Raw genomic sequence first — 13462 nt, forward strand, 5'->3', positions numbered from 1 at the left:
AGTATGCTGCAGAGGGGAGAGGGCTGACCATCTGTTCTAGCTGCTTTTAATGTGATTCTTACTTCTCAGTGGTTAGAATGGTCTGGACTGGAAGAGCCCAAAACCACTTCTTTCTTCCTTTCACGGTTTGTTTGTTTCTTCCACCCTCTGCAGTCACAAGAAGACAACTTGTTTCGGAAAGAATTTTGAATTAGTAGCAAAAAGCAAAACTGAATGACACCACGGACGGATTAAAGGGAGGGCGGTCACTCCCTCCGAGAACATTTGAATATTTTGAGTAATACGGGAGAGATTATCGTTGAATAAAGGTAATATTCAATGTCCGAAAACGATGAGATTTAATTTAAAGAAATTAGAAGAGACCCAGGTAAGAGAGGAATACCAGATTGAAGTTTCGAATAGATTCTCGGTCTTAGAAGACTCGGAGTGCACTAGTGTTGAGGATACTTGGATTGAAATTAGAGATAGCATTAAAAGTTCAGCAATAGAAAAATTGGGACACGCGGAAATACGTAGGAACAAACCATGGTTCGACCAAGAATGCATTAAACTAGCAGAGAAGAGAAAACAGGCAAAATTACGGTGGCTACAAAATCCGAATGAAATAACTACACAAAATTTCGCAGATATCAGGCGGGAAACTTCCAAAACTTTTAGAACAAAGAAACGGGATTTTTTGAAAGCTAAAATTAAGAAACTTGACGATAATAGTAAAAATAGAAATATTCGGGAAATGTATAAGGGGATCAGCGAATTTAAGAAAGGCTATCAACCTCGTGCTTATATATTAAAGAAATCTGACGGAACAGTTCTCACTGATACGGATAGCCTCTTAAATAGATGGAAAGATTTCTTTGACGATTTGCTGAACACGCAGCCAAAAACTAATGTGCGTGGAGAAAATGAGATACACACCGCAGAACCGTATATTCCAGAACCCAATCGAATAGAAGTGGAAGCCGCTATAAAGAAATTAAAGAAACACAAATCTCCGGGTGTAGATGAAATTCCGGCTGAGTTAATTTTAGCTGGAGGCGAAAAATTGTGGAACAAGATACACAAACTCATTCTCCTTATCTGGAACAAGGAAGAATTGCCACAAGAGTGGCAAGAGTCAATCATTGTTCCAATTCACAAGAAAGGCGACAAAACTGACTGTAATAATTATCGAGGCATTTCTCTTCTGTCAACATCCTATAAAATCCTTTCAAATATTCTGTTAGCAAGATTGACCCCATACGCAGATGAAATTATTGAAGATTATCAGTGCGGATTTAGACGAAATCGATCAACTATCGACCAAATATTTACCATTCGCCAAATACTCGAAAAGAAGTGGGAATACAATACCCCGGTACATCAACTATTTATTAATTTTAGAAAGGCTTACGACTCGGTTAGGAGAGAAACATTATACAACGTTCTTACAGAACTTGGAATACCGAGAAAGCTAATTAGAGTAATTAAGATATGTTTAAGTGAATCCCAAAGTAAAGTCTGGGTAGGAAATTTTTTGTCCCCGAGCTTCCACGTCGAAAATGGCCTGAAACAAGGAGATGCGTTGTCGCCATTATTATTTAACTTTGTGCTGGAATACGCTATAAGGAAAATCAAAGATAGCAACCAGGGCATAGAGTTGAACGGTATTCACCAGGTTATGGCATATGCTGATGATGTAAATTTAATAGGGGATGATAGGAGAACAGTAGAAATAAATGCAGAGATCTTATTAAACGCTTGCAGGGACATGGGCTTAGAAGTAAATGCAGAGAAAACTAAATACATGGAAGTGCGTCGGGACCGTAATACGGCAAATTGTGGAGGCGTTAAAATATTAAATAATGCTTTTGATAAAGTGGATACTTTCAAATATTTAGGATCAATATTAACAGACGAAAATCATATTCACGAAGAAATTAAATGTCGACTAAAAGCAGGGAATTCGTGTTACTACTCGGTTCAAAATCTCTTGTCGTCGCGAATTCTGTCGAGGAATTTGAAGCTTAAAATATATAAAACGATAATCATGCCTGTTGTTCTGTATGGTTGCGAAACATGGTCGCTTACTCTGAGGGAAGAACATAGACTGAAAGTATTTGAGAACAGGATCCTGAGAAGAATATTCGGATCCAAGAGGAACGAGAATGGGGAATGGCGGAAGCTTCATAACGAGGAACTACATAGTTTACGGTTTACCCAACATTGTTAGGGTCGTCAAGTCTAGGAGGCTTAGGTGGGCAGGTCATGTAGCTAGAATGGAAGAAAGTAGAAACGCTTTCAAAGTCTTGACTGGTAGACCCATAGGAAAACGACCATTAGGAACACCTAGGCGCAGATGGGAGGATAATATTAAGATGGATCTCGCAGAGATAGGAATACAAAGTAGAAACTGAATGCAATTAGCTAAGGATAGAAGTCAGTGGAGAGCTTTTGTGAACGCGGCACTGAACCTCCGGGTTCCATAGGCCATAGAGTTAGTTAGTTAGTTAAGTTATTACGTCCAACCTATCGTCAGGAACTTGTATCATTGTGTATGAGTATTTATTGTTTATTAAAATCATACACCCACCTCCCTTAGATTTGTTTTCTAGTGTCAGGTTCCTATCTTTCCTAATGATATTGTACTTATTTGATAATTATACGAAATGTACATTTGTTTCCTTTAGCCATGTTTCAGCAATACAATAGATATCGTAATCTTCACAATTTACTTCGTCCGTGAAAGACCGTTCTTTTGTATTAATACCATTTACATTTTGATAAAATAAGTGCAAGGTACTCATATTTGGTTTAAGCTACAAAGAAAGACAAATTTATTTACCTGACTTTTCTTCCTTTTCGCTCAATTCATTTTCATTTTCTTCTACAACTATTTCACTTTTTAGACGACCCATAAACCTAGTAAACAATACACCATCTGGCCACACATTTGCATTACATACAGTATCAAACTCATTTTCTTGTACACTTACATAAAATGAAGAGTAACTATTATGTTTGGTTTTTAATTTTACGCACTTTCCAACTTCAATATTTACACTTTCTTTCAGGAACTCACTAACATCATTACAAGAAACAGTTGAGTCAAGCCGTGTAACGAATAAAGCAGCCACATGAGAGGGTTTCTTATTGAGCTTCAGCTTATCAGTGTTCATTTTTCTTTTCATTAAATTGGAACGATTTCTGTTAGGTAGACCTGACTCATGCATTTGGTTTGTTTCTGTCTGTCTTGCTTGAATATTACGCTTCGAGCGTTTTGTAACAACCTGCCACTCACTATCACCCACACTCCTGTCTTCTTGTGATGTGCTGCAAACTGATTCATTGACCTTCCTGGTTGTGTTTATATTTTCACTTTGTACACCGTTTTGTTAGTTTGGCGATGGACTATTCAGTACCTCAGCAAATGTTTTGATTTTACTTCCACTCAATATTAATTCACTCAATTTTATATTTTCTTGTTTAACTGATATTATTTCAGCTTTCAATGAATCATATTTTTCATTCATGTCCTTTAATATTGATAACACTTGACAAAGTTTATTTTTCACTGTGTCACAACACGTGGAACAATTTACATTATTTCTATTTAAGACTGTACCTGCATTTTCATCATCTTCATAATCGCTTATTTCAGAGTCTGAATTCTTGCTCTGGCTGTTAATTTGTGTCCTAATATTCTTCGTCAGTATGGGGGTGACCATTGTGCTGTCGTCCCTGTTCCTTATACAATTTTGACATTTGTACGTTGATACACCTTTTTCTGAGTACATATCGTACTCTATACGTCCAAATTTTAGACAATTTTTCACGTGAAACCTTTTAGCACATAAACTACATGCTAGTACTAATTGTTTGCCAAAAAATGGCTTGTCACACAATCCACATGCATCTTCAGACGGCGCCATTTTGGATAAAAATCCAAGTTAATCCAAATAAAAATCCATAATAATAATAATAATAATAATAATAATAATAATAATAATAATAATAATAATAATAATAATAATAATAATAATTGGGTTTACAACTAGGGTCTCACCTCTTTATGTTGCATGGGAGGCCCGAAAGTCTGCTACGCTAATGGTGTGGTCTGTGTTTGTCTCTCTTTCCCTTTCTTGTGGATGTTTGTTGTTGTGCTGTTAGGCTTTTATATTAAACCTTTATATTATGTAATATTTTTTCTTTTACGAGATTTTTTGAAAAAGGAAAGAAACTGCTTTACTCTGATATGTATTTCTTACCGTTCATCATGTTTGAACTGCTTAAGTAAGATCAATATTTAACTTTTCTCATCCACTTCCCTTATAATAATATAACATGCGATCTTAACAATTTATTTTATTCTCGTATTTACAGTTTGCCACACTGATATATTTGTAACAAAGTTGAGATTTGATCCAACGCCTTTCTAATTCTCAACCAACCCAGTGAGCCTGATTTTTGGGTTGTCTACTATTGCAGGAAAAGTAAAACTGCAGGTAGTAAAGCACATTTGTAGTCGTCCTTACAGGACGGCACTGTATACAGTAATTTAGATGATAGTTATCCGAATATATTGTGAAATATATTTGAAACAAACTCTCAAATTAATAGAAATCAGAAATATTTTTCTGACGTCATACATCCACATCCTACTCAAGATTCAACATTTCTAGAAAAGAAAGACGAACAATACCAGAAATGTTTATCCAGCTCAAACATAAACTGTTTAGCTGATATGAATATAGATTATATGATAATAAAATATTAACTTTACCTTCTATTTGAAAATTTCAATAACTGCATCCAACAAATATAAACACTGTGGACCAGATAATTTGCAATCCGAGATGAGAAAATTATCATTCATTACCATTCATTGTTAATTATGTGTAGAAAGGCTTACAACATATTCGCATAACTATTACTATAACATTATTTAGAAGTAAACTTTCACCGCAATGTGAGGGTTCATTTGTTAGAAATAAATCAATCAATATGATTTCATATTGTTTTAAAAAAAAAACTTCAATTTACTATTTCCACGTTCCTTCATGGAGACATTATCCTTCAAGAATAAAATATTTCAATGTTAAGTCGTCGGATGAGGAGATGACTAATAAAAAGTAATGCGTGGTGTCTATATGTGATACCATATGTTACCAACTAAGATATTTTATTATGAGCGTAAGTAATAGGAGATAATTTGGAAAGGACATATGGACAGCAAGGTCAAAATTGGTAATTTTATACCTGTTTTAAGTTAGGACTGTGTTTTTCTGGAGGCACGATATACTTGAAAAAGTGATTGGATATATTTTGAGTAAGATTGTTAAAATTATTACAAGATATTTTGCATGTTGTTAGTTCCATTTAATATATATTTTGTAGGTATTATTTTAGAAATTCTCTGCTTAATTCTATTTTATGCTCTTAATAGGAATATCACGAGGGGATAGGCAAGTGCGAGATATGACAAGTTCAAGTCTAAAGCAGCGGAATCAAACTACAACTTTGGCACCATTTACAAGGAAAAACGTCTACTTAGAAATTGTGGATTTAATTCACACTTGCAATTCAAATCCCGTTGATACTGTAAAGGCAGGAGTAAGTAATTTTTCTTTCTAACATACTACTACATAATACTAGCGTCAGGGGACTCATTTCTTTCATTAGAATCGTATCACGCTAAAATCCTGGAAGATGAATTCCTTAGAACAACTCAATCTCCACTTAATTGTACCCTACAAAAAGAAATTTTCATTACATATTTGACACAGCAAATATGAAGACTTTTAAGAAAGTATTAAGAATTTACGTCCAGATTCTGCTATGTATATAACATGTCTAATCACAACATATATAATATTTTCCATAAGTAGAAGCTTTCCTTGGTATATACGTAAACACAAACAAACTATTTGCTGAGCAAAACACTATATTTACATTTAAAAGCTACATACGTGTTACAGTTTCGCCAACTAACACTTTGGCTTCATCAGACACTATGAGATACAGGAGTAATCTACAATCCTATATACAACAACAGCTAAGATATCTTGCTTCTGATTGGCTCCTGGCAGCCGCCAATCCCCTTCAAGTATACTGATTTGAATACTTCTATGCCGAGGCTTTTTTTCTGTTGTCAATAACACACACAAAAAACTTACGATCTTAGCCTAACTAATCTAAACTAACAATTATTTACATAATTAATTATATAAACATGTAAACACACACACATAGATAACTGATATCAACTAATAAATACATAAACACATGTAAAACAATCAATATATATAAAACAACCATAATAAATATGTCTATTCAAATATTATACTTTAAGATTTTGTAAGAACCTATTCCACTGTTGTTCGATGATCAGTCCTGAGTTCCAGTTCATTGCTTTATTACCCTTCATTTCTATAAACCGTGTCTCTTTCTATTTCCTGACTATGCTTCTATCTTCTTGGCCCAGAATTTTTACTTTATTCCAATTAACTGCATGACTCGTGTTCTTTACGTGTTTGTATAGCGCATTTTTCTCCCTCTCTAGCCTAACGTCATCATTATGTTCTTTCATATGTTCCCTTAGTCTCTTTCCAGTTTCCCAATATAATACATATCACACTCGCTCCACTGAATTTTATAGATCACTCCTGTTGTCTCCATTAATACCCCTTGCTCCTTTTCTCTCTTCTTGCTTCTTTTTTTCTCTTATTACTTCCAGTAGCCTCTTGCTGCCTTTTCTGTATGTTGAGATGCCTCCCATCTTCTTAATGATTCTTTTAATGGTTTCTGTTTCTTCCCCGAAACTTTCTATCCCCCACCACATTTTTCTTTTTTCTTCTATTCCTCCTTCTCGGCTTCTTTCTCCTCTTACTTCGTTTTCGTTCTCCCAACTCCTTCTATACTTTAACCTCTTCCTATCGTATGCAGTGTTATTTAGCTGTTTATGGAATGACTGTATACTCTGTTCTGACTTGTCTCTTTCACTGGTTATTTGCATAATCCTATTCTCCATGTTAATGATGAAATTCCTCTTGGTCGAGTAATCTAATTACATCACTTCTGACGTGGTAATAGTTTCCCGACGTGCAACGTTTCTGATACTATTCTATGTATATCACTCCTTGTTTCCTCCTTATTCTCATATCCAGGAAAACTATAGCCTCTTCCTTTTCCACCTCTAGCTCCAGTTTAATGCCTTTCTCTCTATCCTCAATTTCATTTACAAACTTTTCCAATTGCCGTACAGTTCCTTTCCAAATCCCCAAGCAATCGTCAACATATCTAGCATAAAACACTAAGCTTTCACTTCCTTTCATCCTTACTTTCTTCTCCCAGTCGTTCATAGTAATTTCTGCTAGCACAAGAATCAACCTGAAACCTATGCTTAGTCCCTCCTTGATCTTTACTAACTTATCATCTTTAACTGTTATCCCATATAGTCTTCAGACCTTCTCCTCTCCAACCATTAATCTTTCTATCCTTCATTAATTCAGTAATGACTTTAGCAATGTTGTTCCTCCTTAGACTTGAAAACATAGCCTTAGACATACCAAGGAAAAATCTATGTTGGTCAAAAATTCACTTTAATTCACAGGTTACGGTATTTTTTATAATCTGAATATTTTACATTGTAAGTTTCAACGTTATATTTACTGTTGTTAGTTATCAGCTTCAATATCTCTACTAAAACTTTATGAAAAAATATCAGGTCGAGGATTTTGACTTCCATCTTTGTTTTGCGAAAACATTTTTTTATCAGCAAGACTATCGTAGATTTTAGTTATTAAAAATGTATTATCATTGTTATTATTTTTCATTTGTACATCAAAGCTAACAAGAAAATTTTTAAGTTATATTAGTGGATTCCAGTGTGTTCGGAAAATGAAACAAAAAGAAAAAGAAAAATGAAAGACAATCTAAGAAAGTAAAAGCAAGATGTGCAGTGTATCAGTTCAATTTGTGAAAACCATTGCATTAGTAGAAAACATGTCATATGTTTCAAATATGACAAATAGTCATATTTTGTGTGCACATAACATTAGTTTGTTTAATTTAATTCCCAATTACTAATACAAGCACGATTTTATTAAAAACATATACGATATCAAACGAATACGAGTTCTCTTTCGTAATATGCCCTAATATATCATTCGCTATTCCTTGCTATTCTATGTAAAAGAGAACTGTAATTTCGTAAAGAAGAATAAACAAAAATTAAATAAAACATAACTAAATATGAATATCAATGAATGTTTCGGATAACATTTCAGCTGGAGATAACTCCACTCTCTCTTTCTCTCGGTGTGCGTGATTCTTGCACCTCATCTTTTGATGGAGAACTTTGAGCAAACAAAAGTCATCATACTGCTTGCAAGAACAAATTAAATTTACGAAGTATTAAATTGATTTACAGTGGATTTGAACCCACGACCTCAGGATTTCTAACCCAGTGCTCTCGATTATTCTTTCAATACTGCCGAAGTCTCCTAACTTGAGAATTGTGTTATGAAGTGATGATCGGAGGGAGAAAGAATGGAACAAGAGTTTGATTTTTTAAAAGGCAGAAATAAACGTATATAAACTTCCTGTTTGCTGAATGAAGGTTTAAGTAGCCAAGTCTCGCTTAGGACAACCCTTTTGAAGATATTTTGAGTGTGACACAATATTTCTTTTCTACCTTAGAAGCCTGTCTTGGTAGGTATTCAATTAATTACGCTAAAATCTAAAAGATGAGTCCCGTGTGGTAAAAATAATACATTAGTATCTGTCAACATTTTTTTTTTTTTTTTTTTTTTTTTTTTTTTTTTTGTCACGGGTCTGCATTGTTTAACCCTTCCTGGAATTGATGTTATGAGCAATCAGTCCATACAATAGGCATCCACTTCGTAATTGAATTATGTTTAACAAACTTATTCAAATAGCAAATATGAGTAAAATAGTTATTTACACTTATTTTACTGTTGCAGTTCACACAAGCTGTAAAAAGATAAAAATCAGAACAAATCTTCATAACATAGCAGTTAACGTTAATACAACAAAAGTTTCACAACTAGTCACAAATATTACGTTTCTTACAGAAACTTCTGTTGTGTATTGTTGGCTGAGTGGATATCTCACTTGACCACTGAAATAGCCATTAGGTGTCTTGGGTTCAAATTTCCGCCGCACCTATTTGATGATTCTCTTTTCTAATGCTTGTTAAAAAGAGAATCAGGCACCACTTCTATCATTTTCATTTGGAGCTGACCACGTGATCCTTGTGCTTCAATATTACGTTAAACAAACGACTGTTAAGTGGCGGGCATAAGCCCTTGACCAGATAGTAGAGACTCCTTTGAGACGAAATGCAGAGTATGAGAATTAAATCTGTCATATTTGTGGTTTGGTGTGGAGAAGAAACAAAATTGAGAACCACTCAAGTTGTTAATATAAACTATGCCAAAGGTTTTTGACTTATCATAAAAGAAAATCGAACGACGTTTCAAAACAAAGAAAAATAACGTAGAATAACGTAAGAAGAGGCAAAGAAACCTAAAGTGAACACAGTAAGGACGAATCTTTTACTGTGTAGTTATTGTGGTTCAGTAGTCAAGGTGCTCGGCCTTTAACCCGAAGATCTTCGGGTCGGATCCACGTAGGGGAAGTATTTTACTTTTACTTTTGAATTTTTAGCGGCGATTGATCGGCGATGAGAGACGTTTTATTATCTCCAGATATTTGAATACTCGGATGTTTCAATACTTGAACTATCAAATCTTCAAGTATAATAATAGTAATAATAATAATTATTTAGTAAAATATTAAAAGTTAAGAGCTTATTATCGCTCAGGTCATACCATTACAAGCAGAAACGTGACATTTGGCAAGAATATTTCGTTTTTGTTTAGTGTTGCCCACCAGAAGAGGAATTTTTCATCTCGTTTTTAAAACCAAGCAAAATCGAGGCGAGAAAGATTTTATATTCGAGACGAGACAAGGCTTATCAAATTATCGTTTCGCTTTCGAGATGAGAATCGAGACGAGACAAAAAGTATCGTAAACATTTCTCGTCTTAACTCGATTCTCGAAATAGTGTATGTCCATTCTTTAAGTAACAATATTGCTCTGTAGACTGAATTTTAAACGCTATTTTGTTACTTTGTATTTCTGAGCTCGTCGAATTATGGTCCTTGTAAGTATTTTTATAGCAAAGCTTTTAAAATTACTTCTGCATATCCTAAAAGTTAGTTTATTCTATGCCCTATTTTTCAGTGATATTCAATTATTTTTATGATAGTTATTTTCCTAAAAACGAACAGTAGAATATTTTGTACACGAATATTTTTTTCTATTGGGCGGAACGTTATCGTTTAAAATTTGGGTAGTTGCTGAGTTGTATCCTGGAGTTCCGGACCCCCTGGCCGAAATCCCGAATTTTAGGGCCACTTTAAAAATGTGAATACCATTATTATTATTATTATTATTATTATTATTATTATTATTATTATTATTATTATTATTATTATTATTATTATTATTATTATTATTACTGACGTTTTATGAATTTAATGATTCAGCCTGTTCCAAAAAGGTTAAGCGCTTTCTTTATGGTTGCTTTAGACGTAGCCCGCTCAGCTCTGGATCTTGTGTCCCTGAATCTATCAGAGCTTCCGCCCATTGGTCGTTGGGTTGGACAAACTTTACTGCTTTCTCCTACTTTCGTCTTCCACTATTTCTTTCATTCTCGTCATAGACGTCTCCTTTAGCTTAGACAGCATGAGCATGGAAAGTAAAACTTATAAACATAATTTTTCTTAGTACTCTTGTGAGTTCAGTAGGACTACTTTCTACATGAGTTTAGTTGTCCTACTTGCTGGAGGTCTTTCGTTTAACTTTTAGCGAGTTCTAGGGTTGTACGCACGAGATATGCCCTGGTGTTCTGGACACTTCTGTACATTCTATTTTGTAACTTTTGCCTAATGTTAGTTGTGATTATACAGATTTTAATACAATCTGTTCTAGTATAGAATTTGTGTTCTAAATTATTATTATTATTATTATTATTATTATTATTATTATTATTATTATTATTATTATTATTATTATTATTATTATTATTATTATTATTATTATTATTATTACTGAAGATTTGAGACCTCAATATTATGTTCTATTCCAACAAGATTGAGGACATGTTTGGGCTGTTTCAGTGGTATAATCCCGTTCACATAAACTTGGAAAATTATTCACAGACTAAGTCCAAAATATAAGCCAGATCCCTCACAATTCCCTTAGATCTATACAGAGGGAACTGCATTTTCCCTCCGTTCTTTATATAGACAGTAGCAGCAAGCCGTAAGTGCCGCCAGTAGCCAAGTATGTTGAATTGCTCAGTCTTCGTAAAAACTTGTGAAACTTGAAGATCAAAAGTTCGAAACTCGGTCTCAGGTTTTTATTTATTTTGAACCAAAATATATGATGAAATAATTAAAAGTGTAATACTTTTTAAATATTAATGAATTGAAAATGTGATGATTTCATATTAAAACTGGTGTTTACTCAATATATTGTGTGTTTGTTTACTTTTAGTTCAAAACAAAAACTTGATTTAAAATCTCTTGATATGAATAATCAGTGACACTTCGATGGGTGAAATTAAACTTAAATAAATGCAAAAATGCATACTGAAAGAGATAGAAGAAAGGAAAGGAAATTTGTTCGGACCCTGTCTGACGATGAATTGCCCTATAAGAGATACTCTGGAAGGATTAGCGGACGGAAGGAAAAGATGGGAAAAAGGCGTCAGCTCGTTCGAAACTCGGATGCCTTAACAGAAACTAAGTAGGATTTTTCATCACGGTACATAGTAACGCTTCTTTGGGTACAAATTTTGGATTATGTATGCGTTGTATTGATATTTTAACAAAATATACATACGAATATAAAAAAGAATACTTCCTATTTACAAATTTTGATTGAAGAAATATATGGTACGTGTTGGAAATAGTGAAAGAAAATATTATTATTATTATTTCTAGTAGTAATAATAATAGTGGAAGAAGTTCAGAACAATTGTTACGAAATAATAATGTTTCAGACAATTTTGTGACTCATACTTGGCCCTAAGGATGACCCTTATGTATTGATGAATTGTTTGTTAGGACATCAATATGAATCACTATAAATTTGGATGATCCATCACGTTCCCTTTCATGGGTAAAGAACTACCAAAATCAAATTTCGGAGGTTATTGACCCTATTTGATGAGGTTTTATTACCTTATATGATTATATGGGCATGTATAGGGGTCTATTTTATTTTTTAAAATATAGATATATTGGTGCATCCGTTGAAAAATTTGAACGAGTACAATGGCCCCCACCTTAAATTTTGGAAATTGCCAAATGTAAACATTGAATATAGTATTATAGGCCCTAATATGTATTAGTATAAATTTGGGTGGTCCATTTTTGTTTTCTTTTATGGATAAAAAAAATGTTAAAAATTCAAGTTTCGGAGGTTATTGACACCTTTGATGCGATTTTATCACCTTATATGAATATATGAATGTGTTCAGGGGTCTATTTTTCTGTAAGGCATGAGTATATCGATGTTTTCATCTTAAAATTTGGTAGAGGTACATTGGCTCACCTTAAAGCTAGGAAATTGTCCAATTTGGTATAATAATATAGGTTCTTATAAATTTCGTTTCCTTTCATGGGTAAAAACTTGTCAAAAATGTAAATGAGCCCTTTGATAAGGATGAATGCGTACAGAGGTTTATTACGTTTATATTTTTTTGTTCCCTCTTAAATTTGGGAATTATCAAATAAGTTGGTGTCCCTCTTATGGCCAAATATTCAAATTTTAAAGGTTATTGACCTATTTTATCTTTTTTGATACGGCTTTATTATTGAAAGAGTACAGGATTTATTACTTTTTTCATAAGACACAGGTGTATTTGTATACCAATCTTAAATTTTGGGAGGGGTACATTTCTTATTGTCATATCAATAATTGGTAATTGTTCTTAAATTGGATGGTATCTCATTCATTGGGTAAACCATTGTCAAATATGAGTATGATCACGTGGTCAGTTATTGACCTATGATGGGATTAGGAGTCCAGGACATTGGTACATTGAAACTTTGTAGGATAGTTTGAGAATTGTCAAAATGAAATTACGTCATTGGTTTTCATTATTCCCGTAAGCAATACATATAAATATAAACGTAAGCAATACGATGTACCACGCGATTGACCTTGCTGAGGTAGTGTACAGGGATTCATTTCCTTTTCAAAATTCGTGGAAGTTATCAAATAATACATTTCTAGAAAACAGTTGGTTCTGCTAAGGTACACAATTGACGGACATTATTGACCTTATTGAACATATAATGAGTTGATTAATTTTAAGACAGGTATATCGAGAGAGGTATTTTTTAAATTTAGGAATTATGATAAACAGAATTTTAGCATAAGACGCGAA

The 13462-nt window shown here is 33.5% G+C and overlaps 1 protein-coding gene across 1 annotated transcript in view; it reads left to right on the forward strand.

Moving 5' to 3' along the window:
• LOC145683451 (uncharacterized) overlaps positions 1–13462 on the forward strand; it is a 354212-nt gene that overhangs the window by 175926 nt on the left and 164824 nt on the right. Inside the window, exon 2 of the mRNA XM_081754787.1 lies at positions 5423–5589. Coding sequence (XP_081610913.1) covers positions 5423–5589 — 167 coding nt within the window. The remainder of the gene's footprint in view (positions 1–5422; positions 5590–13462) is intronic.

The sequence above is a fragment of the Thermobia domestica genome, chromosome 4 (genome assembly GCF_964235325.1).
Source record: "Thermobia domestica chromosome 4, izTheDome1.hap1.1, whole genome shotgun sequence".
Taxonomy (NCBI): domain Eukaryota; kingdom Metazoa; phylum Arthropoda; class Insecta; order Zygentoma; family Lepismatidae; genus Thermobia; species Thermobia domestica.